The sequence below is a fragment of the Notolepis coatsorum genome, assembly GCF_963971535.1.
Source record: "Notolepis coatsorum genome assembly, chromosome: 8".
NCBI classification, from domain to species: domain Eukaryota; kingdom Metazoa; phylum Chordata; class Actinopteri; order Aulopiformes; family Paralepididae; genus Notolepis; species Notolepis coatsorum.
In genome coordinates this window covers 58,996,445-59,024,408 of record NC_140172.1, presented here as the reverse complement: position 1 = coordinate 59,024,408, position 27,964 = coordinate 58,996,445, and the positions used below count along the sequence as shown (strand labels likewise).

Sequence of the window (27,964 nt, the reverse complement as noted above, 5' to 3'; positions counted from 1 at the left end):
AATTATATTTATTTGGAAAAATAAATATACCGGTAGTCACTTTATTTGAAGAGTCAAAACTGTTCTCTTGGCTTTGTTTTGTTCATAGTAGTAACGCTCATGTCATGATAAATTTGGTTAGGTCAAAACTACAGGAATATACATAAAAAGAAAAAATTATAATACAATAAATATATATATATTATCGGGTATCGGTATCGACCTTGAGGGGCAGAAAGTTATCGATATCGGGGTCAAAAAATCAATATCGTGCACCCTTAGAGATAACCCTCTGTTCCACCCGTCACGCCCAGGGCCGTCACGTGAAGACCGGCCAGCTGGCCGCCATCAAAGTGATGGATGTCACGGAGGAGGAAGAGGAGGAGATCAAAGCGGAGATCAACATGCTGAAGAAGTACAGCCACCACCGCAACATCGCCACCTACTACGGTGCCTTCGTCAAGAAGAGTCCGCCAGGGCACGATGACCAACTCTGGGTCTGTGTCCAAATACATGACTTATGTATTGTTTATTAATACAAAGAGACTAGGACAGCGCTCCATTTAAACGTTTTTATGTATCGCCACACGGACGTTTCAGGCAAGGCACTCTTTCCGCAGCGTGCACAAGGAAACTATAAAAGAAGCAAGGGTCATCATGTCAGAATATCAGTGTTCTATACATTACATTTTGTGTACAACAAGTCAGCAGTGTATATCTCTGGCAGCTAAGTATCAGTGGCATTTTTTGTTGAACTTGAGTGCATAGTAGTACAGACATATCAGCTATACTACTACGATATATCAGTCGTGGCTGGGGGAACACAACTGAAATACACCAGGGAATAATGACTTATGCTCCTACAGCTGGGGTAGAAGACCGATGACGAACAGCTGGGCAGACAGGAGACATGACCACACGTGGGAACACACTGGGGACATCTGCTGGCTCAGGCTGGAAACGCAGGGGGAGAGGGAAACACTAGGGAGAGACGGAGCAACAGGGGCTGGGTGTCATCACCACCATGACACATTCTGAGTTCTGAACTGTTAAGTATTGGATCTAACAAGCCTCTATGTACCAACAACGAAGAAAATGGAGTTGCCTTGTTTTGATTAATGTTGGTATTGGTTAGGGCTGTCTTAAATACTTCGAGTCTTCGAAGCTTCGTTCGATGGCACAAGCTTCGAACATGTCTGTCTGTCTGTCTCTCTAGACTGGCGCCGCGCGCGGACAGTCTCTCTCTCTCTATATATCTCTACTCTCTCTCTCTCTATATCTCTACTCTCTAGTCGACTTGCGCCACGCTCGTATCACAAGAGACGCTGTCGGCAACTGTTTACGTTTGTGAGTGCTAGTCCAATAGATGAACGACTTGGCGACAGCATGTCCTTTGTTTACAAATTAGATCCGCACCAAACAGGGTAGTGTGAACGCAGACCAAAATCAAACAATGTATCATTTTCACATTTGGTCCACTATCCCCGGACTTTCAGGTGTGAACACACCCTTAAACATTCTTGATTTGGGTGATTGGTAGTTCCCATGAAATCTGAAGTTGTTCAAACGACAACAGCGATCCACCTTGAATTAAATCACACAGCCGAGTGAAACCTTGTTGGCTGCGTCACAGTCACGAAAGGGGCTACTTAATTCATTAATCCAATCCACTTTATTTATAGAGCACATTTAAAAACAACAAAGTTTACCAAAGTGCTGTACAAGTCCCACAACATAAGATAAAAAAATCGAATTAAAATCGAAGCTCGGCCCCGAAGCTTCGATTGCCAAAAAAAGCTTCGAAGGTCAGCCCTACAGTAGTATTGGTTCTTGGCGTTATTTTAGCCTGGTTTGATCCATTACCAGTATCTATAGAAGTGTATCCCCACCACTATCGATCACAGTATTCAGCCAATGTTGGCTATTTTCCAAACGTGTTGGAACACATGGAGGGTTAGGTCATCTTGCTCAGGGGCACGTTGGTACTGGCGATCAAACCAGCAACCCTTTGATTACTAGATGGCCTTTAGGGTTGAACAAGGAATTAAATGTTATCAAAATAGCAATATGATCTTGTGTATATTCTAATCACAAGAGGCAGCAATATTTGATAAAGGTATATCAAATGTCTATAAAAATACCATTCTAAATTAAGTATTGTGGTCCTGGCCGCGTCTATATTAATCCCAGCCGAAGAGTGCAAGAGCGCTTCCGCATACTTCGCCATACGCCAGTACGGTAATGCGCATTTCCTTTTCCTTCGCCCAGGTGCTCGCCGCGCATGCGCATGAGGTCGCCGCTTGGTTCGACGCGGTTCAGACCACCAAGCCATATTAGCACTAAGGCTGAGCCCGAACGTTCGAACGTTCGAACGTTCGTTCGTTAAGCTGACATTCAGACTTTAATTAATGGGTTCGAACGTTCGGTGAAAAAAAATAAAGCAGGCGCAACGACGGTGAGGCGATGTGAAGCGGCGCGTCCCCCGAGTCGCTCGGCTCAACTAGTATGGTCTCTGCCGGGCTGTTGCTGGATACTCAACCAGAGCTCTAGTCTCAACCAATGCAATAGAACAATTTTGATTGAATGACAGGCGATTCTGCCAATTACGTCACACCGCTTGCACCCGCCTCTGCTGTTACCACCAATCGGCAAGCGTTTATTATTTTTTTACTTCCGGCAATGCCGCCATTGATCTGCTTGCGAGAAGCATTAACGTAGCGTTAGCTCCCCGCCGAGGAAGTAAAAGTCGTAACAAGGTTTCCATAGGTGAACCTGCGGAAGGATCATTAATGAATACCAGCCTTTTTCGGCCACGGAGCACGAGCTTCATGGCGGGAGGTGGTTGCGTTGGAAACAACTCTGGCCGAGGCGGCAGGCGTGTTGGGAGCCCGGCGGGACCCCCGCGCCGGTGTCTCTCTGCCGTCCCCCGTTCCGAGGTAGACGGTGGAAGGAGCCGAGGCGCGCGCCTCTCTCCTTCCCGTCGACCAAGAGTGAATACCTGTTATTGAACGTGTAACACTAACTATATAACGTTTTCTGCCACAAAACGAATGCCTTTGTTTATCTAGCCCCTTACGTGACTGCGGTGTGCAAGGGCTATTGTTTATCATAAGTAGGAACTTTGATGCAGTACTCAGTAGCTTGTTTATTTTCTTCTGAGTGCTTTGTTTAATTACATGTTTACATGAACAGCCACCACTGTAAACAACATGTTTTTTCACCAATAGATTATGCAATGCCGCCCTCCGTAGGATCTATAATAATAATAAAAAAAAAATTATATAAAAAATCTTTTTTATTAAAAAATTTACAAAAAACAAATCGATAAACCCTGGCGAACGTTCGAACCCTAAAAACAGGGTTCGGGCTCAGCCTTAATTAGCACACATTAACGCTGGTCAATCACATTAATACTATATGCTATTGCTATTGCTATATATTGCTATTGCTATTAATACTAATACGGTATATATATACACGCGATGGACGCAGCAGGCGATCACTGCTACTGTTATTCAGCCACGCCAGCCGCCGCGCCGCAGCCGTGCAAGAGGTACATGATTGATCGATTGATTGTGTAGTGACTGTACATAATTCACACACAACTGTTGTTGGGAATAGTAGTTCCCCCCGGACGATATTGTGTGTAGCACTTCCTGCCTCGAGCATTCATTCTACCCATCGATTCGACTACGTTGACATTGTTGTTATGCTGCTGTTGAATAAAGGAATTAGGTTCAACTTCGATACAGCGCCTCCGACTCCTTTATCCCAGCGCTACAATTGATTGATTGATAACTACTGAGCTAACATGAAGCTAACTACTGAGCTAACATGAAGCTAACTGCTGAGCTAACTACTGAGCTAACATGGGGCTAACTACTGAGCTAACTGAGCTAACATGAGCTAACATGGAGCTAACATGAAGCTAACTACTGAGCTAACATGAGCTAACTGCTGAGCTAACATGAGCTAACTGCTGAGCTAACTGAGCTAACATGGAGCTAACATGCAGCTAACTGAGCTAACTAAGAGGTACGCGATTGATTGATTGACATGTATTCCATAATATGTAAAGTACCGTACATGTGGTCCTCGTTTGGATAATATGTACAGTACAGTTGACAGCTGCGTTGTGTTAACGTTGCAATGTACAGGGAAAACGTTATGGCGTTGCGAGTGAATCGCGTCGCGATAATATACATGTATTCCATTTCGGCGTCTGAGCGTGGGGAAATAAAATGCGCATTTGGAGGGCGTTACCGGGGCCAATCAGGGCAAAATGCGGAAGCGCTCTTGCACTCTTCGGCTGGGATTAATATAGACGCGTCCTGGCCTACAAATCCTATTCCACAGACTTAACACTTGCCAGCAGGGGGCGCCAGAATTAGCGCTTGAATGCCAGTCTTTTTAGACTGATTTTCTGTAAGAATCTCGTTGTTGGTGTGTGGACCCAGGCGCAATACAGGAATGAGAGAGAGGCAGGACACAAGCGGGGTGTAGTTGAGAAGAGGCTTTACTTCACTCTTTGGAGTACAACTACAACAACAAAACAATAAACATTTCACAGCCTAAGCCGGCAGATAAAGAATATACAACAAAGGGTACAAGCGTGAATAGCACGGAAGGGTGCTATCACAACCACAATGGTATAATGATGATAATGTTCTGACAACAACGGACGACACAAGATAAGTTTACAAACCGACAGGGGAGTAACAGGACAGCACAGAATATATAGGAGGACTAATCACACTGATTACTAACACGACACACCTGCTGACATTAACAGTGACACCAACATTAAACCAGACCGGGGAATAGAGTGGACAACACACACACAGGAGCATGAATACACAGAGGGAACAAGACTAGACACTAATACCAGGTTCCAATACAATGTAACATAACAACACAGGGAAGATGGGACTAGACAGGAACATGAACAAAACAACAAGGGGGGACTAGACACTAATACAAGGACACTAGACTAACAGGGATAATAGGGACACATAATAATAGGCAGCCAGGTCTTGAGCCAGGCAGGGATTAAATATTGTAAACAAAACAACACAAGGACTGACGCCACAGTAGACAGGGAGGCCACAGTAGACAGGAGGAGTTCACTCCCCGATAAACCACAAGGTGGTGCCAGAGGGTAATGTTCGAAAGGTGGTGCCAGAGGGTAATGTTTATTGTTCAGAGAATTCCTGAGTCCAAAGGGCAGATTATGACAGTACCCCCCCCCCCCCCCCCCCCCCCCCCCCGAAGGGGAGGCTCCCAGACGACCCACAAGACCGACCAGGGACAGACGGGGCGAAGGGCAGAGACCCCGGAAAAAACTGGGGACGAGGACACGGAAAACTGGAGCCGGGGGGCCGGGGAACAGGACCAGAGGGGAGCCCGGAGAAGGGCGCACAGGGCACGGGACCAGGGGCACTGGAGAGGCGGGCTAGAGACGGGGACAGAGGCCCGGAGAGGGGGGCTAGAGATGGGCACAGAGGACCGGTGAGGGGGGCTGGAGACGGGGACAGAGGACCGGAGAGGGGGGCTGGAGACGGGGACAGAGGACTGGTGAGGGAGGCCGGAGACGGGGACAGGGGCCCGGTGAGGGGGACTGGAGACGGGGACAGTGGCCCAGTGAGGGGGGCTGGAGACAGGGACAGGAGCCCAACGGCGGATGCCGGGCACTGGGACAGGGGCCCGGTGAGGAGGCCCGGAACAAAGGGGCGAGGGCAACAACTCCAGAGCAGGACCCCGGACGGGGAACACTCCAGGTGCAGACCCCGGGACCGAACGAGGGGGCCCGGAGATGAAGGGCGGAGGCGACGACCCCAGAGCTGGACCCCGGACGGGGACCACTCCAGGTGGAGATCTTGGGACCGGGCGCGGGACCCCGGATGGGAGCCCCTCCCGGCGTTGACCTTGGTGCAGACCTCGGCGTAGACCACGGCGCAGGACTGGACCAGACGACTCTCCAGGTGCAGATCGACCTCGGTCCAGACCTCGGCGTTGACCACGGCGTCGACCATGGCGTAGACCACGGCGCAGGACTGGACCAGACGACTCTCCAGGTGCAGATCGACCTCGGCGTTGACCACGGCGTAGACCACGGCGCAGGGCTGGACCAGACGACTCTCCAGGTGCAGATCGGTCTCAGTGCAGACCTTGGCATTGACCATGGCGCAGGGCTGGACCAGACGACTCTCCAGGTGCAGATCGGCCTCGGTGCAGACCACGGCGTTGACCATGGCGCAGGGCTGGACCAGACGACTCTCCAGGTGCAGATCGACCTCGGTGCAGACCACGGCATAGACTACGGCGTGGACCACGGCGCCGGGCTGGACCAGACGAGGAGCCGGAGGCAGGAGACTCCCCGGGGACAGGAGCACGACCCGGACCAGACGTCGGTGTCTCCCCGGGAGCCGGAGGAGGAACAGGGACAGCTAGAGTTGCCCTAACAGGGGCTACACTGGCAGTAGAAACTGGGTTAGCTACCTGGGATATGCTAGCTGCCGGGCCTGTGCTAGCTGCTAGGGTTACACCAGCCGGCGGGGCTAAGGCGCTAGCAGTAGGGACTCTAGCGGACAGGACTAGGTGGTTAGCAGCAGGGGCTCTAGCGGACGAGACAGAGGGGTTAGCCGACGGGGCGGCTCCCGGGAAACTGACCTTGCTAGCTGAAGGGGCAGTCCTAGCAGTGGGGAAACTGACCTTGCTAGCTGAAGGGGCAGTCCTAGCAGTGGGGAAACTGACCTTGCTAGCTGAAGGGGCAGTCCTAGCAGTGGGAGACATGCTGGTGGTAGAGGCTACATAGGCAACCTGGAGTACGCTAGCAGGGGCTGAGCTAAGTGCAGGAGCAGTACTAGCTGCAGAGAGTCTGCTAGCAGTGGGGGATGTGCTAGCTGTAGATGCTACACTAGCAGGAAGGGCTAAGGTGCTAGCTGCAGATACCACACTAGCAGGAGGGACTATGCTAGTCTTCTTAGCTTTGCTAGCCTTCTGAGACCTGCTAGAAGTGCGTGCTACGCTAGCAGGCGGGGCTCTAGCGGACTGGACTCTAGCGGACTGGACTGAGGTGGTAGCTACCAAGGCTACACTAGCGGCAGGGGCTGTGCTAACCACGGAGGCCATGCCGGCCGAAGGGGCAGTCCCAGCATCTGAGGCTACGTTAGCTATAGGGCCTGTGCACGCGAGGGCAGCTAGGTAGCTAGCTACTGCAGAGGCTGCTCTATCACCAAATGTTCTGCTAGTTGCATAAGCCTCGCTAGCAGTAGCAGGAGGGAGTAAGCTAGTGGTAGAGAACAAGCCTACCCTGAGCCTCCTAACAGAATAAACCTTGACTTAGCTGTGGGGGCAGAGGTTCTGCTAGCAGTGCAAGCTACGGGAGCTAGGCTAACCACAGGGGCCTTGCCGGCCGATGAGGCGGTCCCAGCATCGGAGGCTTTGTTAGCTATGGGGCCCGTGTTTGTTGAGAGAGCTAAGGGGGTGGCTGCCAAAGCTACATTGGCTACAGGGGCTAAGCTAACCACAGGGGTCTTGCTGGCCGACGGGGCGGTCCCAGCATCAGAGGCCTTGTTAGCTATAGGGCCTGAGCTGGCTGTCTGGGCAGTGTTAACAGCCTGGGCAGTGAAGGCTGTGGAGCCTAGGCTAACTGCTGCAGTGGCAGTACTAGCTACTAGGCTTGTGCTAGCTGCCGGGGCAGTGAGGGCCGCGGGGCCTATGCTAGTAGGACTAGCTGAGGTGCTAACTGCTACGGGGGCAGTACTAGCTACTGGGCTAGTGCTAGCTGCTGGGGCAGTGAGGACCGCGGCGCCTATGCTAGTAGGACTAGCTGAGGTGCTAACTGCTACAGGGGCAGTACTAGCTACTGGGCTTGTGCTAGCTGCCGGGGCAGTGAGGGCCGCGGGGCCTATGCTCGTAGGAATAGCTGAGGTGCTAACTGCTACAGGGACAGTACTAGCTACTGGGCTTGTGCTAGCTGCCCGGGCAGTGAGGACCGCGGGACCTATGCTAGTGGGACTAGCTGAGGTGCTAACCACCGGTGGTCTGGCAGGTGAGGCTAAGCTAGCCTTTCTAGCACTACCAGCTCTCCGAGACCTATGTACAGCGTGAGCTACGCTAGCAGCACTAGCTGTGGAAGCTAGGCTAACTGCTGTTCTAGTAGCATGGACTGGGTTAACGGAGCCGGGGTTAGCAGTACCAGCTGGGGAGCCTAGGCTAACGGCTATGCTAACGGCTAGGCTAACGGCCTGGGCAGTGAAGGCTGCGGGACCAACGCTAACTGCTGCGGTGGCAGTAGAGGCCTTACTTGTGGAGGAGGGCGTGCTGGTAGCCGTGGCTTCGTTGGGAGCAGGGGACCAGAGTGCACGAATAACCAGTCCCAGCAGGCGGTCGTATTCCGCGAGCAGTGGAGCCTGCTCTGCGCATCGCGCTTGCACCGGAGAGCAGCGCGTGTAGCTGCATCCTCTCCCACGTGGATGAAGAGCAGAAATCTCCCTGGAAGAAGCGCTCCATGGTGAGCAATACGTCGTTCGCTTGGTCTCTCCCGTAGTCCGCTGAATCCAGGTCTGGTTGCGTCATTCTGAGGTAGAGACGGTGCTGGCCGCAGCGGTCGCGCTGGAAGTGAGGCCGGTGGAGGAGGTTGTGCCATTTCTCCCTTGTCCTGCTTGCTGGGTCCAATTTATGGTCTGTTTGTTCTGTAAGAATCTCGTTGTTGGTGTGTGGGCCCAGGCGCAATACAGGAATGAGAGAGAGGCAGGACACAAGCGGGGTGTAGTTGAGAAGAGGCTTTACTTCACTCTTTGGAGTACAACTACAACAACAAAACAATAAACATTTCACAGCCTAAGCCGGCAGATAAAGAATATACAACAAAGGGTACAAGCGTGAATAGCACGGAAGGGTGCTATCACAACCACAATGGTATAATGATAATAATGTTCTGACAACAACGGACGACACAAGATACGTTTACAAACCGACAGGGGAGTAACAGGACAGCACAGAATATATAGGAGGACTAATCACACTGATTACTAACACGACACACCTGCTGACATTAACAGTGACACCAACATTAAACCAGACCGGGGAATAGAGTGGACAACACACACACAGGAGCATGAATACACAGAGGGAACAAGACTAGACATTAATACCAGGTTCTAATACAATGTAACATAACAACACGGGAAGATAGGACTAGACAGGAACATGAACAAAACAACAAGGGGGGACTAGACACTAATACAAGGACACTAGACTAACAGGGATAATAGGGACACATAATAATAGGCAGCCAGGTCTTGAGCCAGGCAGGGATTAAATATTGTAAACAAGACAACACAAGGACTGAGGCCACAGTAGACAGGGAGGCCACAGTAGACGGGAGGAGTTCACTCCCCGATAAACCACAAGGTGGTGCCAGAGGGTAATGTTCGAAAGGTGGTGCCAGAGGGTAATGTTTATTGTTCAGAGAATTCCTGAGTCCAAAGGGCAGATTATGACATTTTCCGATATTTCATGATTTTCACGGAGCTATTTCTATATTCTATATATATTTTTTTTGATCAAATTTATTTATTATTATTCACATGAAACAAAACACATTAAACACAATCACAATACATAGAACTCCACAAGAAAATAACACAAACAATAATAATACAGAATAACAATTTATACAGACAAAGAGAAAAGAAAACAGAGTTCAACCTTCTAATTTCTAAATCCAAGGGGTACTATCTAATAAATGGTCTTTCCCAGTGTTCAGCCCCGATTCCCGGCCGTGTGACCTTATATTAATAAAACGTACATCAGTTGGTTCAAAGAAATAAACAAATTATTTTCTGGCTTCCTATGGAACAACAGAAAACCTAGAATCAGCCATAAAAAACTTATAAAACCAAGAAATAGTGGAGGAATAGGACTACCAGATATCCACCAATATTATATAGCATATAACTCAAGATACCCCTTGCAGTGGGCTTACAATAGTGTGAGACAGATTGGCAGCTGGGAATGGCTTGAAGAACAAATTATAGAAGAACATAACAAAGATCTATCTCTTTCAATGTTGTGGTATAACCCAAAAATCACTCCCAGACTGGACAATCCGCTTTTAGAATTTTCATGTGAGATAGTGAAAATCTTACATAAACGCCTGACCTTTAGTGGATATTCCTTACCATCATGTCCATTATGGAAAAACCCTTTGCTCTCTGCAGGAGGTAAACTCCTTAAAAATAATGTATGGCAACAACATAATATAACACAGGTGGGCCAAGTGATCAAAAGGGGAAATATGATACCTTTTAATGAACTTAAAACACAGTTTGGGCTGAAAGACACCGAATTTTTATCTTATTTACAAATACAATCGGTTATTAAATCATTGTTGTCTAAAGGCATAGCTATAGGAACAAACGGAGTCATGGAAGAGACATTAAGGGGAATTACAGGCAGGAAAGGCATTGTTTCTGCAATGTATAAACTATCATGTTCAACCACCCCTGATACCAATACCCAAACTAAAGTCCAATGGGAGCGAGACATGGGTATATCCATATCTGAAACACAATGGGAAGCAGCACTTAGGAATAGTACAAAAATATCAAAATGTGTTAGATATAAAATTATACAATTAAAGATACTACACAGGGCCTATATAACACCCTGTACATTGAATAAAATGAATCACACCCTACCCAAATTGTGCTGGCATGGGTGTGGAGTAGAGGGTACGCTCATGCACTTGCTGTGGCACTGCCCACTTGTTAGGAAATTTTGGTTGGACATTGCTGAGGACCTGTCAGTTACTCTCCAAATTGACATTAATCCTTGCCCTATAATGTGTATATTGGGTGTAAAAATGGACACTGCTCAAGCAAAGATTGTAAATAATACTGTAGCACTGGCTTTTCTAGCATGCAAACGGATTATTTTAATGAACTGGAAAGAACGCAAACCGAACTGCTTCAGTATGGAGAACTGGCGCAAGGACTTCATGGACTTGCTATCGATGGAACAGGCTGCTCTGTCTCTTCAAGAGAGTGATCGGCCCGATGGCCTTCAAGGTCCCCTGAACTTTATTAGATCACTATCTGGAATAAGTTTGTCTACTGAACCTTTGTAACGCTCTGCAACCCCCCCCCCCCCTCGCCCCTTGTTGTTATTGTTATTATTATCATTTCTTGTCTTGTTTTGTCGTGTATGTATTGTCTTGTTTGAGAAAAATAAAAAAACTTTAAATATAAAAAAAAAATAAAAATAAAACGTACATCTCCAATTCACCACAAGGACCACTTTTTGAGAACACGACCCGAAAACAGAGCAATGAACCTTCATGAAAAAACAAAAACCTGTAGAGGTGTTCCATAGACTCACAGAGACTGTGTAAAAGTGACCAAACAGTGAAGAAATAGTTAAATAGCTGCCCCCCCATTAAATCCCCAGCTAAACTCAAGAGGACAAGACAAAAGACAAGACAGACAAAACATTTCCTCCTCCCCCTCCCAAGAGACCGCCGGACCCCCCCGATCAAGCACCCCAACCCCGCTCAGCCGCACACGGCGGTCCTTACCTTCTCAGCTGCTGCGAACCACAGGTCAATGCCAGCCTGTCCTACCCCAATCACCCGCGCCGTGGATATCTCAAGATAAATCATATCCAATAGTGTTAAGGACCAGTTAATCACTGTAAGCTTCTCAGGCTCCTTCCATCTCATTGCTATTAACTTCTTCGCTGCTGTGACACCCGCTAGGACAACCCTTTTTAGTTGAACGGACGCAGGTTTCTATATTCTATATTATGGCTATGTGTCTAATATGCCCGTCGCTTATCAATGACTTGCTAGCAGTCAACATGTACGAAACGGATTGTTTTTTCATCGGTACATTTCCGTTTTATACCATTTTGAAAAACGCTTGTTTTTGGAAATTTCCAGAAAATAAAAAAGATTCTGTGATAAACGCCCTTTAGTGGAATACACAAAACACGTTGTCATTTTTCGGCCTATTTATTAATCGTTTTCAAATAAACGCTAGATTATCGATAGTATATGTGTACTTATGCATGCTAGAGAAGCGGGCTGAAAAATCCATTATCTATTTCCTGGTCAGCACACACACATACACACACACACACACACATACACATATAGGGGTCACGTTGAGATATATGTGAAAAAAACTGATTACCCCAAGACTGGTAAAATAAAGTCCTTACCTCACATCAGATGTTCTCCAAAAAGATTATTCCAATTCCTGATCGCCATTCCAAATATCGATTGCGTTTATTGATCCAACGCTGGGTACTCGAAACACATATTCCACGCTGTTCTGAGGGTCGGCAATGAATGCAATCGGCTTGCAATGAATGCAATCGGCTCGGGTTACATGCCTGATAAGTAAAATGTGGATTCTGGATTCCCCCCCCCCCCCCATGCATTTCCATTGAGTCCAATCCAATGGATGCATTACCATCCGGGAGACGATAGGGAGAGGTATTTTCCCTGTTCGAGCTCAGAGCCAGTCCCAATGGTAACGTGAGGCTAGATTGATGAAAAATTAATGGATATCGCTAATAAAAGCAATAACGATTTCTCGTTGTTGGCACTCAACGCATGGCATGAAATAACGAGATTTCTCGTGACTGGCACTCAAAGTGTTAAGAAAACCCATTTGTTCAGTATCAATCCCGACAAAAACCACAGCATGATCATTATAATACTTATTTAAACAAAAATGAGAGTAATAGCCCAAATATGGTCATTCCCTCAATCCCTCTAATATCATGAAATATCACAATTAGACTTTTTCCCCAACTCGTTCAGCCTTCTGGCCTCCTTAACCCAAGCTGCCAAGCTGTCCCCCCTCACTGCACATAAAATCCTCTGTCCCAGACCATATATCTCTCTCCTAATCATGTCTACTAAATGTGTGTTTGTTGTAGCTGGTGATGGAGTTCTGCGGTGCCGGCTCAGTGACTGACCTGGTGAAGAACACTAAGGGCAGCTCCCTAAAGGAGGACTGGATAGCTTACATCTGCAGGGAGATCCTCAGGGTGAGAGGTCATTTTTTTTATTGTATTTATTATCAATAATAAGGAATAAAGAAAAAAAGTATTCTACCAGACAGACTAGTTAATTTGCAGCTATGGTCTCGCCATCACTGACCTCTTTTGACTCCTCTTGTCTGTACCCAGGGCCTCGCCCACCTCCACACCCACAAGGTCATCCACAGAGACATCAAGGGCCAGAATGTGTTGCTCACGGAAAACGCAGAGGTCAAACTGGGTTAGTCTAGACTGGGATTCTAATCTCGTACTGTAGATCTGATTATTATTAATATAGTCAGAGGAGTCGTGGTCTAATCAGAATTCCTCTGGTGTAGTTCATCCAACCCTGTGTGACCATCTCCCATCCTTCCCTCTCTTCCTCCTGCTCCAAACCCAGTGGATTTTGGGGTGAGCGCTCAGCTAGACCGGACAGTGGGGCGGAGGAACACCTTCATAGGTACACCTTACTGGATGGCACCGGAGGTCATCGCCTGCGACGAGAACCCTGACTCCACATATGACTACAGGGTAACAGACTCCTACACTCTGTGTGTGTGTGTGTGTGTGTTTAGATGTGTATCAAGGTTTGTATACATTTACTTTAAATTCAGTGAATTTAGGATTGAGTTTAGAGTAATGTGGTAGTCGAGTATTCTAACATGTCAAATACTTGACGGTACTTGAAAAATAAGATGCTGGATGACATCACACTGCATCCCAGTAGAGTGATGTCTTCAACAGGAAAGGTACAACCACAGGGATTCAATTTACCTATCCCAAGCTCTGCCCTCTTTTCTTGATCTCTTATCACAAGTGTTGCTTTCCTCGGTCAAGCTAAGAGAGGGAGGAGCTTGGGATAGGTCAGTTGTAACTAAGATTTAGGTGAGGGATTTCTCTAACTACTGAGAATTTCAGTAGTCGAGTAGGTGGTAACAAAATTAGTTACCTGATCAGAACCCTGGTCTGTAATTGCAGCTTCATTTACTTAATCATTTATTTGATTTTTGATTTTTTTATGGAATGTATTGTCTAATGTTTTGATATTTGACTGTCTAAGCTGAACATGTATTTTGAGGCTGTAAAAGGTTTGTTTGAAAAAGCTTATTTCCTTGTCGATTCACTCTGCTGCCATCTTGAATGAATGAATGATTATTGCATTTGTATAGCTCTTTTCTAGACACTCAAAGTGCTTTACAATGTAGGGTGAAAATTACCACCTTCACCACCACCGTGTAGTAACCAACCTTTGGCTACGCAGGCTCAATGGCTGACATACACTCCTGGCATCAGGCACGCATCACACTACACTACACAATGGCTGAAAGGCTCAGGGGACTGGGATTGAAATCAGCCATTTAAGGATGGAGGGATGATTAGGTGGCCTTGATGTTAGAGACATGATTGTGAATGTGTCCAGGAATGTCGAGGAACCCCCTACTCTTTGTGATAGGCACCCTGGGTTCTTTGATTTGATTTGATTTGAATCTTTATTTTGAACATGCAATGAATACAAACAAACAATAACAAAAAGCAAAACAACTCAATCTGCATGTTCAAAAAGGAGTAGGAAGAAGTATACACTTATTTAATCCTACCCCTTTTCCATTACTCAAATGAGTGTACTATTTTAAACATAAAAAAGAAAAAAAAAGAAAAGAAAAAATAACGACCAAATTCAGTCGGGACCTCCGTTTAATGTCTCATCCAAAGGACGGCATCTTGATTAATGGGGACTAACGAGACCATAATATCTCATACATGTCGTTGTTTTTCTTTCATATTTGAAGTCACTGATAAATTACTGACTACACAGAATGGGTAATTTGGTCGAAAAGGCTAATTCTGTGATAGAAAAATGCCTTTTCCCCATGTAGACCAGCCTCTACACATTCACCACCTACCATAGAGTCCTTAGTTTCCATGACAACCACTCACTGCAGATTCCCAGACTTTTATTAGAGATGGTGTTTCATTTTAAACATCTTTACAACTCACTTTGACCTAGACGCAATGAATTATCATTTTACTCTACATAAAATCAGATGAAATTTAATTTTCTTAGAATATTTGAGTTTTGCAGTAAGTAGTTCTGCTTTTGGTTTTACAGAAGAACATAACCTAAATGTATGAGGTAAAATATATCTTATGCCTTGTCTCTTGTGCATCTCTGCAGAGTGACATCTGGTCCCTGGGCATCACAGCCATCGAGATGGCTGAGGGAGCTCCTCGTGAGTGCAATCACACACGCACACCCACACACCCACCCTACCTCTGCCGTTCTTTCACTTGATGGTGACGGTGGCTCAGGAGGTAGAGCAGTCATCTGGTAATCAAGGTTCTCAGTGCGATTCCGGCTCCTCCCGGCAGCGTGTCCAAGTGTCCTTGAGGAAAACACTTAACCCCTAACTGAGCAGGTCGGCACCTTGCAGTTGTAAAGTGTTTTGGATACAGGCTGTTATATAAATGCAGTCCATTTACCAGTTACTTTATTACCAGGGGTGTAAAAAGCACACAATCCCTTGACTGATAGAATACAACTGTGCTCTAAAATTCTAAAAGGTATTACTGTTGAATGTACCAAAGTATAAAAAATTTAATTTAGGGAAAGCGGATTCAGGGTTTTAGCAGCAGGTGTTTTTACTGTCTCTATAATAGGAAACTTAGTGGAAAAGATCATGGTAATAATAATAAGGCATCTTTCAATTGCAGTTGTTTTTTTACTTTCCCCATACTGTTTCAAACTGAGTCATCCATGGCAAGTCAGGTTTTTTTTTTCAGCTCTGGAGAATAAGCTCCTTCATGACCAATGAGGAGAAAAAGGCGTTCCATTCCCACGGGTATCTGCGCTCTGTGTCATCCTGGAGAACAAAATATGATATTTTCTCTTAAGTAAAAATGCAACCCAAATTGTACTCAAAAGTTAAAAAAAAAAGAAAAAAAAAAAAAAGTGCTTTCCACCCCTGTATCACGTAATTGTCTCGCCATGCTCAACAGCTAATACTAAACTCATTGTTTGAGTATTGATTATACTTTTTTGGAATTGTATACATTTTCACACATCGGGAGATATTTAATTGTATCAAGAGGTGATTCTTAAAGCTGCTCCTCACCGGTTACCTCAGCAGTATGTGTGCTGCCGTGGCTGGAACGTGCCAACATTATGGGGAAATGGCCTTAGCGTCTGACAAGAAGATGGATACCAATTTCCTCTCTGCATTCAGTAGCAAGCTATCTGGCTGCAAGCTAGTCTAGTTTAGCACAAAATAATGGAAGCGGATACGGACCACTAGCCTAGCTGTTGGCCAAAAACACCCCTCCCAGAGTTTTAAGATAGGCTAGTGGTCCGTATCCACTTAGAGCAGTGTGTCATCCTAGAGATTTGTTTTCTAGCATGAGACATGTATGAGATGTGAGGTGAAAACGCTCTGTTGAAATGTCATTTATTTATCATTTATTTATTCGTACATGGAATTACCACAGTCCAACAGTACATATTCATATAATTCACCAAATCCCATGGCCGAAAGGAATAGGAAGAAGAAAAATGTGAACAGTACCCAACCCTAGATAACAGGATCCTTTCAGACCTCTCTGCTCGTGTGCATGGACACAAACCATGCAGGTTAAAGGGGACATATTTTAGTCCTTTTCAACAAGTTCATATACTGTAGGTCTTTGAGATCCCTTAAACATGTCTTCGACCCACTCAGATTATGCTTTCTAGCAGCCTCTATACCGCTCTGTTTCAGTCCTGTTCTCAATGGGCTGTTCTCAATTGTTTTTGTATTTTCTTTTGTGGACCCCAGGAAGACTAGCTGGTTGCTATGGCACCAGCTAATGGAGATCCGTAATAAAATAAAATAAAATCAAAGATCAAATATGACTCCAGATCCAGCAATAGCATAGCAATCTTACAAGTACTGTCAGAAACATATTTTAGGTTCAACTTTAGGTATAAAAGGGAATATTTTCATGCACGCCACCATCTTGTACACACGCATTTTATCAAGATATCTTTACACGCACGTAAACGCACGTTATTAATTACGCTGATTGTGGCTGCAATTCTGAATGGCTCGTTTATAGAGGGAGGGTTCTTGTAACGGCTGAACTGCAGAAAAGGCACAATGCACATACAATTTTCTCAGTGTTGGGACAACTCCTCATTCTGTAAAAACAATGAAACACACAGGAAAAGGAAATTTTCACAATAGGTCCCCTTTACTGTTGAGAGCTTGTTGATAAGTTATGCAACATGTGCTACTTTCTCACTAGATCAGTCTCGCCAACAAGTAGGTTTCTAATCTATTGCTGCTGAGGCTGCCTGTCATGGTCTTTCTGTTGTTAGGTAACCCTGACCAACCAACAAGATAGATCTCACTTTATTTATATTAGTTATAGATGTCAGATAACTTAAAGGGGAACTATCTTATAAATGGCCTTTTTGAGTGTTTAGCATTGTTTCCTAGCTATGTGAACTTATATTAATATGATCTATGTCTCAAAATTCTCATATTGGCGCATTCTTCCAATTCTCCTCTCACAATATTCACCCTCACTGAACTGAGTCGTTTGAAAATGTGCCTATATGTGATGTCATATAGTCACCGCTGCATGTTAATGTTCAGGCGAACACGACGACGCGCAGTGGTTTAGGAGCCGCCATGCAGCCCAGGCTCAAAACAGCTCGAAATCTTGAGGTAGAAAAATGCTGTTTTTGAGGACTTGATTAGAAATACAAAACAATGAATAAAAAAAATATATATATTACAGAGGTGTTCCATAGACTCACAGGAATTGTGTAAAAGTGCCCAAATAGTGAAAGAAATAGTAAAATAGTTCCCCTTTAATAATCACTCAAAGACTTACAGAGAGATTTACAGAAAGTGTTCTACCGCTAAAGTTTGTATGCAATTAAAAAATAAAATCGAATTTATAAAAAAGTGTGAATCACATTGTTTCATTTTAATTAAATTGCAGCAAAGGTAAACGTTTGCTTTGCATTTCATATTGTGTCTTGTACATTGCATCAAATATTACATGGATTTATAGCAAAGGGTTTTGAATAATATCCTCTTTTCAGGATTGTTCAATTCTAATCCCGTTTCATCCTGCTCTGTTAACCGATAAGTCAATCCCTTCATGTCATTGGGTGTCGTCCGTCCAGCATCAAAATACTGGAGCACAATGAAAAAAATCTGTTTCAGTAATGGATGGAATTGGAGTCCTATTGGCAGAGTTTCCATGTCATCTTGGGAGGAGAGCTTGAGTAATTCACAGCAAGTCCTAAATTAGTAAGACTGTGCACTTGTTGATCCAATAGTGTTTGAGCCAGCTGTGTCAGTTACGAGCTAAATAACCAATCTAAGCCATCAAACTAGGGCTGGGCGATACGGCCTAAAAATAAAATCCCAGATAATTATTTTTTAAATCCGATTTACGATTTTAATCGATTTTTTTCTCTTGAGAGCAAAAAAAAGGAAAAAAAACGTTGTTTTTATTTGACACAAAGTATCAAACCAAGATGAATGTCCCTATTGGGATTGAAGTGCAAACCTAACTTTCACCAATCTTCACTTAAAAATATTTTTATTATAATAATATATATATATATATATATATATATATATATATAAAAGGTTACTCTTGATCAAACAAAGATGAATGTCCCTATTGGGATTAATAGTGCAATAACCTGCTTTTTCACCAAACTTCACTTAAAACAAATAAAAGGTGCCTCTTGATCATCAAACAAGAATGAATTTCCCTATTGGGATTAATAAAGTGCAAATCTAACTTTCACCAAACATCACTTTTTGTAAAATAAAAGAAAAAAATATATATATAATATATATATATATATTTTTTTTAAATCGATTTTAGTTTTTCAAAATCGTCCCAAATCATTAATTCGAATTATCGATTAATCGCCCAGCCCTACATCAAACACAATAAAAATAATAACGTTGCTTGTGCCAGGCCATTTCCATCACTGGACACACTCCCTCTTTTCCTCTCTTACTCGCCTTCTTCCAATCAGAGTGTGGATGAAAGCTCCCCCGCCCGCACTGATTCACTCTGCTACAAGGACTTCGTGATTAAACGGTTATAATACTGGTACTTAAGTTTTCAAGTGTTGTGCGTGAAAGGGCAAAGTAAACGTTATGTGTTGTGATGTAACGTTAATAAATTGCAGGATCCCACCATTGTGTGTCATAATGTGACAGTGGCTCAGGATGTAGAATGGTCGTCTAGTAATCGGAAGCTTCCCGGTTTGATTCTTCCTCCTCCCGGCAGCGTGCCGAAGTGACCTTGAGCAAAGACACTTAACCCCTAACTGCTCCCGATGAGCAGGTCGGTACCTTGCATGGTGGCCTCCACCGTCGGTTTGTGAATGTGTGAGTGAATGAACATGAGGCATAAGTTGTAAAGCGATTTGGATGAAACGTATCTACCGGTAAATACCTGATGAATAGAGGTCATAGAGGGGTTACATGCCTAGTTTCAGTGTGCACAAACCCCTCCCAACGTTATCACTGCACTGTCAGCACAGCGACTAACACGGATCTCATTGCAAAGCCACACAGCGACTTCAATTCGAGCACACTTTGGATTTGAGCCTAAAGAGACTAATTCAATTGTTCACAATTACTTGTGGGACAATAATCGTCATTGCAAAATGTCATGATCATGCCAGCCCTACATCATCGCCTAAATGAGCCAAAGCAGATTTTAACTTCATTCAATCTGGCCTACTATTGATCGTCCTCATCTGCATGCTCAGCTGATGATGAGGAGCGTGATCCTGTGTGACGTGAGGTTTAAACGTGGAACCTGCTCCACCAGATGCATAAAGACTGAGACTTAAAGGGAAATGTCATTCACTTCACTAGAACTTGTCAAGTTTCAGCAGTCTTACCTCTATCTAAAGTAATCTACATATAAGCTAGCTGCTGTCCCTGTTCTCTTCTGTCAACACCACCCTTTCTCACAGGCTCCTCATTCACTTCCATTCATTTTCGGGACCTAGTCTAAATATCATACTGCTGAAGTATAAACACATTTCTGCTGTGCAGATATAACAGACAATTCTGAGTCAAAGGTATGTGTTTGTTTTGGCATTTGATGTGTGTTTACAGATTTATTACCATTGACAAATAAAAGCAGATCCCGTCAGTTTGTTGTAGGTTTGAGTGTGCGGTCTGTCTTTGGAATGTTGGGGAGTGGTTACTATGGGTACCTGTTGCCTTGGTCGCTAGCTTACCTGTTCTACTAAAAGTGAAATACCCCTTTAAGTCCACATTTTAGTTAGACTTGCTATAGACATACAAATCTACTTGTTGCATCAAAATGACTGACTTAGATAGTCGGATATGCTCTGAATTGTGGGTCAAATATAACACTTGAAAAGGAAAAGAACATGGCCACAAAACATAACGTTTCCATAAATGTTGTTACTAACATACCGGTAAGTAAAACGGGTTTGAGAAATAGAAACATTTCTAGTTTGGCTGCTTAGCTGTTACCACAGCAAACATTAAGTCTGTCTTTTTTTTTTTTTTTTTTTTTTGGTATTTTTCCCCCTCCATTTTCCTCCGATTTTCTCCCATCCCAATGTCAGTCGTATGCCAATTCCCAGTCCCTTCCTGGTCGCTGCGCACTTACCCCCCACAGTCAGATCATCTGGGAGAGTGGAGGCTACCACGTGCTTCCTCCGACACACGTCCAGCCAATCACCGCTTCTTTTCACCTGGCAGCGCGGATTCTCATTGAGAGGGCGTAGCGTGTGGGAGGACCACACTATCCCCCTCACGTCCAATCCGCGCTTAGCAGGCGCCCCGACCGAACTGTAGGAGTCGCTGTTTACAACGACCCGGACCCACCCCGCCAGCTTCTCCCACCCTCTGATACAGCCAATTGTATCAGTGCAGACGGCCAGCCAAGCTGGTGACAACCCCGGAGCTGTGAGCTGGATTCGAACAGGCAAATCCAGCTCAGCTCCGGGGCTGGTGACGAACGCAATCTCCGCTCGGCCACCTAACCGCCTACATTAAGTCTGTCTTAATGTTTATGCAACAGTCTTATTTAGACTGGTGTAACTAGAGAATCTCAGACCATTCTAAGGCTTAGATCAGTCTTAACTAAATGTATATAGCTGGCCCCTGGAAAAATATTGGAATTTGAAATCGGGGTCTTGAAAAAGTCATAGAAATGAATACACATCCAAAAAGCTTTTTGTTCAGAATCTGTTTTTTTCTCAACCAGTCAAATGTTTCACTTCAAGCTTGACTACTGGTAAACAGATTTTCAGATTGCATTATCCCTGTTTAGTTGTTGATTCTATACCTGTCTTTATATCTATCACTGTACGTAATAATACTATAACACTACATGCATCTGATTAGCACTATTACACAGTAGTACTCATTTATATATTTTATATCCAGTTTAATCACCTGTATATTAGGGTGGTCCTTTGTGAGGGGTACATTTTCGAATTCATTTATTTTAAGCTCCAACCACCGGAATTTGTTATAGTAGTCAAGAAAACTCTCCTGGTGAATTTTTTTCTCAATCTGACAACATAGCACCAGACATCCTCCCATTCCTAACTGCAACCATCAACTCCTCACTCAACTCGGGGGTGGTCCCCACCTCCCTAAAACAAGCCAGAGTCATGCCGCTCATAAAAAAAAAACCTGAACCCCACCGTCATAGGCAACTATCGTCCTGTCTCTCTTCTCCTTCCTTTCTAAAACACTTGAACGTCCTGTATCCAACCAACTTACTGCTTATCTCTTACAGAATGACCTCCTAGACCCTAATCAGTCTGGCTTCCTGACTGGCCACTCCACAGAAACGGCCCTCATTGCGGTCACAGGCACTTCACTTAGCAAAAGCGAAAGGCCTCTCCTCTGTCCTGATTCTCCTAGATCTATGTGCAGCCTTCGACACAGTCAACCATCAGAGATCCTCCTCGCAGGAATGGGAGTGGCTGGCTCTGCACTGACATGGCTGACATCATACCTCAATCACCGCTCCTACCAAGTGTCATGGAGAGGGACCCTGTCGGCCACCCGCCCCCTGCGGACGGGTGTCCCCCAGGGCTCGGTCCTAGGACCCCTTCTCTTCTCCCTCTACACTAAATCACTGGGTAACATCACGTCTCATGGCTTCTCGTATCATTGTTATGCCGATGATACTCAACTCTTCCTCTCCTTCCCTCCCTCAGATATCCACGTCTCTGAGCGGATCTCAGCCTGTCTGTCCGACATCTCCGCCTGGATGACGACCAACCACCTCAAACTGAACCTAAGCAAGACAGAATTGCTCCACCTGCCGGCCAAATCCTCCCCCCTGACCGACCTTTCCATCACAGTCGAATGCAGCTGTGACCGCGTCCCCGACCACCAAGAACCTTGGTGTTGTCCTCGATGACCAGTTGAACTTCTCTGCTCACATCGCAGTGACAACCAGAACCTGCAGATTCCTCCTGAGCAACGTCGGAAGGATCCGCCCCTTCCTGACAAAAGAAGCCACCCAACTCCTCGTCCAGTCATCTCCCGCCTCGACTACTGCAACGCACTGCTCGCTGGCCTCCCGGCCACTGCCACCAAGCCTCTTCAACTCATTCAGAACGCAGCGGCCCGCCTGATCTCAAACCTACCGAAGTCGGCCCATGTCACCCCACTTCTTAGGGACCTGCACTGGCTCCCCATTGCTGCACGAATCCGCTTCAAGGCCCTTGACCTAGCATACTGTGCGGCAAAGGGAACCGCTCCTGCCTACCTCCGGTCGATGGTCTCTATCTACACACCATCAAGACCCCTACGCTCTGCATCTTCTGGCCGCCTCAGACCTACTCCTATCCAAGCTCCGGGAGGGTCATCAAAGAGAAGTCTCCTATTCTCAGTCCTTGCCCCACAATGGTGGAATGAACTACCCACCCCAGTTAGGACAGCCGAAACCCGTCCAATCTTTCGCCGTCGATTAAAGACGCACTTTTTATTTTTTTATCTACTTTTTCTCCCCATTTTTCCGTTTTTCTCCCATCCCCAATTTCGTATTGTCTAATTCTACCCTCCCCTGTCTCGAACGTTGTTAGGCCATGCCTCCCACAGGCCGGCTGCAATGTGGACGAAGCCTTGCATCACGTGTCCCCTCCGGTACACGAGGAGGCAGCCGTCGCATCTTTTCACCTGCACAGCGCGATCTCTCAGCGGCGAGGGTCTGCATGGGAGGGTCACGCCGCCCCTGTTGCTTCCTGATTCTGCTGCGCAGGCGCACCAACCGACCTGTAGGAGTCGCTGTCCACAACGTCCGATCCCCACCCACCAGCTTTCCACCCTTAACACTGCCAATTGTGTTAGTATGAATGACCAGCCAAGCTGGTAGCAATGTTGAGAGCTGGGCTCGAACCCAGCATCTCCTGCATCAGTGGCGAGCCCCTTGCCCACTGCGCCACTTAGCCGCCCCTAAAGACGCACTTCTTCAACCACTATCTGAAATAAAAAAAATTAAATAAAAAAAAATCGAACCCTAACTAACCTTACTGTCATGCACTTGTCCTAATAAACTAACCTACACTGTAGCACGCAACACTTGTTGAACATTGTTACTCAGCTGCTAGAGTTGTACCCTTCCTGATGACTTGTCGTACAGAACTTGTAAGTCGCTTTGGATAAAAGTGTCAGCTAAATGTAAATGTAAACATTTACTTTTGTGCCAACATGAATTTGAAGGAAATCTTAACATGAGGGGTGTCTAAAATGTGTTTTTTTTCTTTTGGGGAATTCAACTATGGGCTTATTTATCGGATAGGATAACTCTAACCTACATCATTTTGGATTTCAGAATCGCAGAATGGTAAAAATGTTTACCCCTTTACCTGTCTCATACACAGGTGCCAGAATGAATCTGAAGGAAATCCTAACATGCAAGGTGTCTAAATTATGTGTTTTTAACACTTTGAGCGCCACGCCTGGTTTTCCTTTTTACCGGCTGAATGCCACCATCGGCGCCAATGTTAACGTTAATATCGCCTAATCTATGTTTTAAATTATGGCTATGTGTCTAATCTGCCCATCGCATTATCAAAGACTATTTTCCAGTCAGTGCTGTCAAGGCAGATTGTTTTTTTATCGCGTCGTTTCCGTTTCAGAGCAGTTAGAAAAGCCCCCGTTTTGATATAAAAAACAGCTCATTCTGGAGCATTCTATGAAAATCGTCTTTTAGTGGAATATTCCACAACGTTGATATTCGTCGGCCTTTTTATGAATCGTTTTCAAATAAACGCTAGATGATCAATATTATACGTGCACGCAAGCACATTACGGCCGCGCACGGATAATCGCCTCGTTGATTTCCTCTCGGACTTTTACAGTGAAACCGAAGGAAGACATTTCACAAAACAGCCTATATCTTCATCAAACTTACTCTGATTATCCTAACACTGATAACATAGAGTCCTTACCTGACATCAGATGGTATCCAACTGGTATATTCCAATTCCTGATCACCATTCGAAAAAATCGATACGTGTATGGATCCAACGCGATACTGTAGAACTCCATGATCAGCGGGGATCTGAGGTTCCAGAATGAACTGTGGTAACCCCGGCTGGATCAGTGGACTGGAAAATGTGGAGTACCGGATTTTTTTCCCCAGTTCATTTTCATTGAGTCCATTCCAAAATCACTTATGTCATCTGGGAGACGACAGGGGGCGCTTTTTTCCACAGTGATCGCCGGCGCCGCTCGGCTATACTCGGGTAGGCTCGGGTGATGCAATAATTTTTCAGATCGCAAAAAAAAAAAAAAAAAATCCGAGAAATCTCGTGAGTGGCATTCAACGTCACTATTAAAAACCCGAGATATTACTTCATTTTTAGGATAAGATAACTAACCTACATAATTTTGTGTTTCTAAATAGCCAAATTTACACATTTGTTGCTGTCCACGAATGAGTCCAAGCAAGACATTGGAACCTTCAAGCAAAGTTCAAGAAGTCAGGAGATCAAGATTTAGATGAGATCTTTGTATGCATTACAAATACAATTTTAAAGTTCACTTGTTAATAACTTTGATGGCTTTGTCATTATAAATTATTTACCATATCTTAAAATCTTCTAAAGCAGGGGTTCTCAACCTTTCTGCTGCCAAGGCACCCCTGTGTCCAATAAAATATCCCAGGGCACCCCTACATACGATAAAGACTTTTCCGGTCCTGTCTTTTTTGCTACAATGATGACAAAAGTGCTTGCTTTCAAAATAACGTTTATTTAACCCATTGAAACCGGGAAACACATTTGTGTGTATATGCAGGCTATATAATGCATTATTAGCAGGCGTTTCAGGTCTAAATGTATAAATAAATATAGCAATAGTGTGACCATTTCTCAAACAGAAAATCATGTATTTTTTTTTAAATACAGAAAAGGATCACACAACATGATAACAGTCTGGTTTAGCATGAGAACACAACATGATAACAGTCTGGTTTAGCATGAGAACACAACATGATAACAGTCTGGTTTAGCATGAGAACACAACATGATAACAGTCTGGTTTAGCATGAGAACACAACATGATAGCAGTCTGGTTTAGCATGAGAACACAACATGATAACAGTCTGGTTTAGCATGAGAACACAACATAACAGTCTGGTTTAGCATGAGAACACAACATTGCAGCTGCACTGTTTGACTGGGGCAATCTCAGCGGTCGAATTGGTACTGGAAGGTACTGAATTGGTATTGGTAACTGTAACCTGTTTCGATGGACGAGTTAAAAACTTGTCCATTTTGTGTGAAAATTCAGCTTTGCGGTTCACGTTGGAAATATTATTCTAGTGAGGTGACGATTGATTATGACATCACATCCCTGCAGAGTGCCTTTTACTGTTTATCTGTTAAATACAGTTTTCATTCATTCATTCATTTAAATTTTTTATCATAATAATCATAACACAGCGGCTGATACACTCACTTGTTCTGCAAGTAGACCATCGCCGTCGGAAGCGTGTAATTAGCACTTTTCAGAAGCTGTGTGGTCCGGTCTTGAACTTTCCATAACGTGTCTCGATAAATCCATTTGATTAGATCCAGCACTGAATGCATTTAGTGATTATTATCACGACGACGATTGCGATAGCCGATTTGCATTTCCTTGATAACGGACATAGGACCCGTGATGTCACACGAATGCGACTGCTCTGGAAATGCGTTGGAAAATCTGTTGGTAAAAGTAATGACGCCTGCCGCGGACGTTAAGTTGGTGAAGTTTCTATAATAACTTTACGAAACGTGTGATCGATTTCTTTTTTAGTTCATGTTATTAGATTAGGCAATTATTGTATACACATGAAGCACTAGATAGACTATTTTGTTTAGTTAAATAGTTGCAGGGCTGTAGTTAACTTTTTTTGCACATAGCACTGGTGCTACAGAGGTTGATAGTTTTGTAGCACAGGCCAAAATCTTGTAGCACAAGTATAAAACGTGTTATATTTGTAACAGTCACAAATGTGCCTATTGTATTTGTGTTATTTAGTTGCAATTGTTTTATGTTGCATGATCATGCATACATTTATTATGTATTGTATTTTTTGTTTAAATATCAACATCATCTGTCTGTCCACCCTCAGTACATTGACTATCAATATAATATACTCGTCTGACTTCATCATATCTTTTCAAACGCACTCACACAGAGGGAGAATGCCCCCCCCCCCCAGCTATAGGATTTTCAAAATAAGACTGTTGTCATTCTATATTTTTAAAGAACATTGCCAGGCATCTCGCGGAACCCCTGTGTGCCGCGGAACCCCTGTTGAGAACCGCTGTTCTAAAGGGATTTGAATGGGTAAATTTGGCAATTTAGAAATACAAGATTATGTAGGTTAGTTATCCTATCCCCAAAATGAACTCATATTTTAATTTCCCATTAGGAAAAACATAATTGCATGATAGGATTCCCTTCGGATTCATGTTGGTACCCATGTCTGGCCAAGGGGTTAAACATTTTAAAATCGGCCATTTTGAAATCCAAAATGATGTAGGTCAGTCATCATATCTGATAAATAAGCCCATATTTGAATTCTCCCCCAAAAAAAACACATTTTAGACACCCCTCATTTCCTTCAAATTCATGTTGGCACAAAAGTATGGCCCGCCCTACTCTGGCATCCTCAGGGTGAAACTTCAAGGTTGATGAGGGAGAGGTAAATGTCAGATTGAGTAAACAATTCACCAGGAGAGTTTTCTTGACTACTATAACAAATTCTGGGGGTTGGAGCTTAGACTTTCCAACTTAAAATGTTAATGACCACCCTACTGTATATTGTATATTAACATTGCACTTTACTGTTACATTTGCACTCTGGTTGGATGCCACACTTCTTTTCATTGTACTGTACTTGTGCTGTATGATGACAATACATTTGAATCTAATCTAAGCCCGTGCAAGACCAGGGACACTAAAATCTACAATTCATAATGTAACAAAGATTGTTTTATGGGAATTGAACTAAACATCACATTAGTCATTGTCAAATCATGGAGATTTTCCAGGCAAATCCTTGTGTGTGTGTGTGTGTGAAACAGGCCACTCATAATGGGAGCAACCCTGGTCCTCCAACTCTGTCCCTGTGAAGTGGGGGAAATTAAATTGCTGCTTGCCTTGGGCGGTATCAGTCACGTTACATACGTCCCAGGGACTGCCAAACAAAAGCCTCTTTACTGTGGGAACTGCCAAGCAAACCAGACAGGTTTATCTACCTACCTACGATGGGAACACTTGTGACTCACAGGCCGTGCTCTCACCCTCGCTGTGTACAATAAGTTGAGGCGGCAGGACAGATTGTATAACAAGAGCCCTAACAATGTATTGTGTTCAACGTGTGTGATGGTGGTCAACGTTGTGCTCTCTGA

The 27,964-nt window shown here is 44.6% G+C and overlaps 1 protein-coding gene across 2 annotated transcripts in view; it reads left to right on the top strand.

Moving 5' to 3' along the window:
* mink1 (misshapen-like kinase 1) overlaps nt 1-27,964 on the top strand; it is a 255,643-nt gene that overhangs the window by 67,884 nt on the left and 159,795 nt on the right. For both annotated transcript variants that reach the window (XM_084320845.1, XM_084320846.1), the window contains 5 exons: nt 294-476; nt 12,931-13,041; nt 13,183-13,273; nt 13,433-13,563; nt 15,209-15,263. In XM_084320845.1, coding sequence (XP_084176971.1) covers nt 294-476; nt 12,931-13,041; nt 13,183-13,273; nt 13,433-13,563; nt 15,209-15,263 — 571 coding nt within the window. The remainder of the gene's footprint in view (nt 1-293; nt 477-12,930; nt 13,042-13,182; nt 13,274-13,432; nt 13,564-15,208; nt 15,264-27,964) is intronic.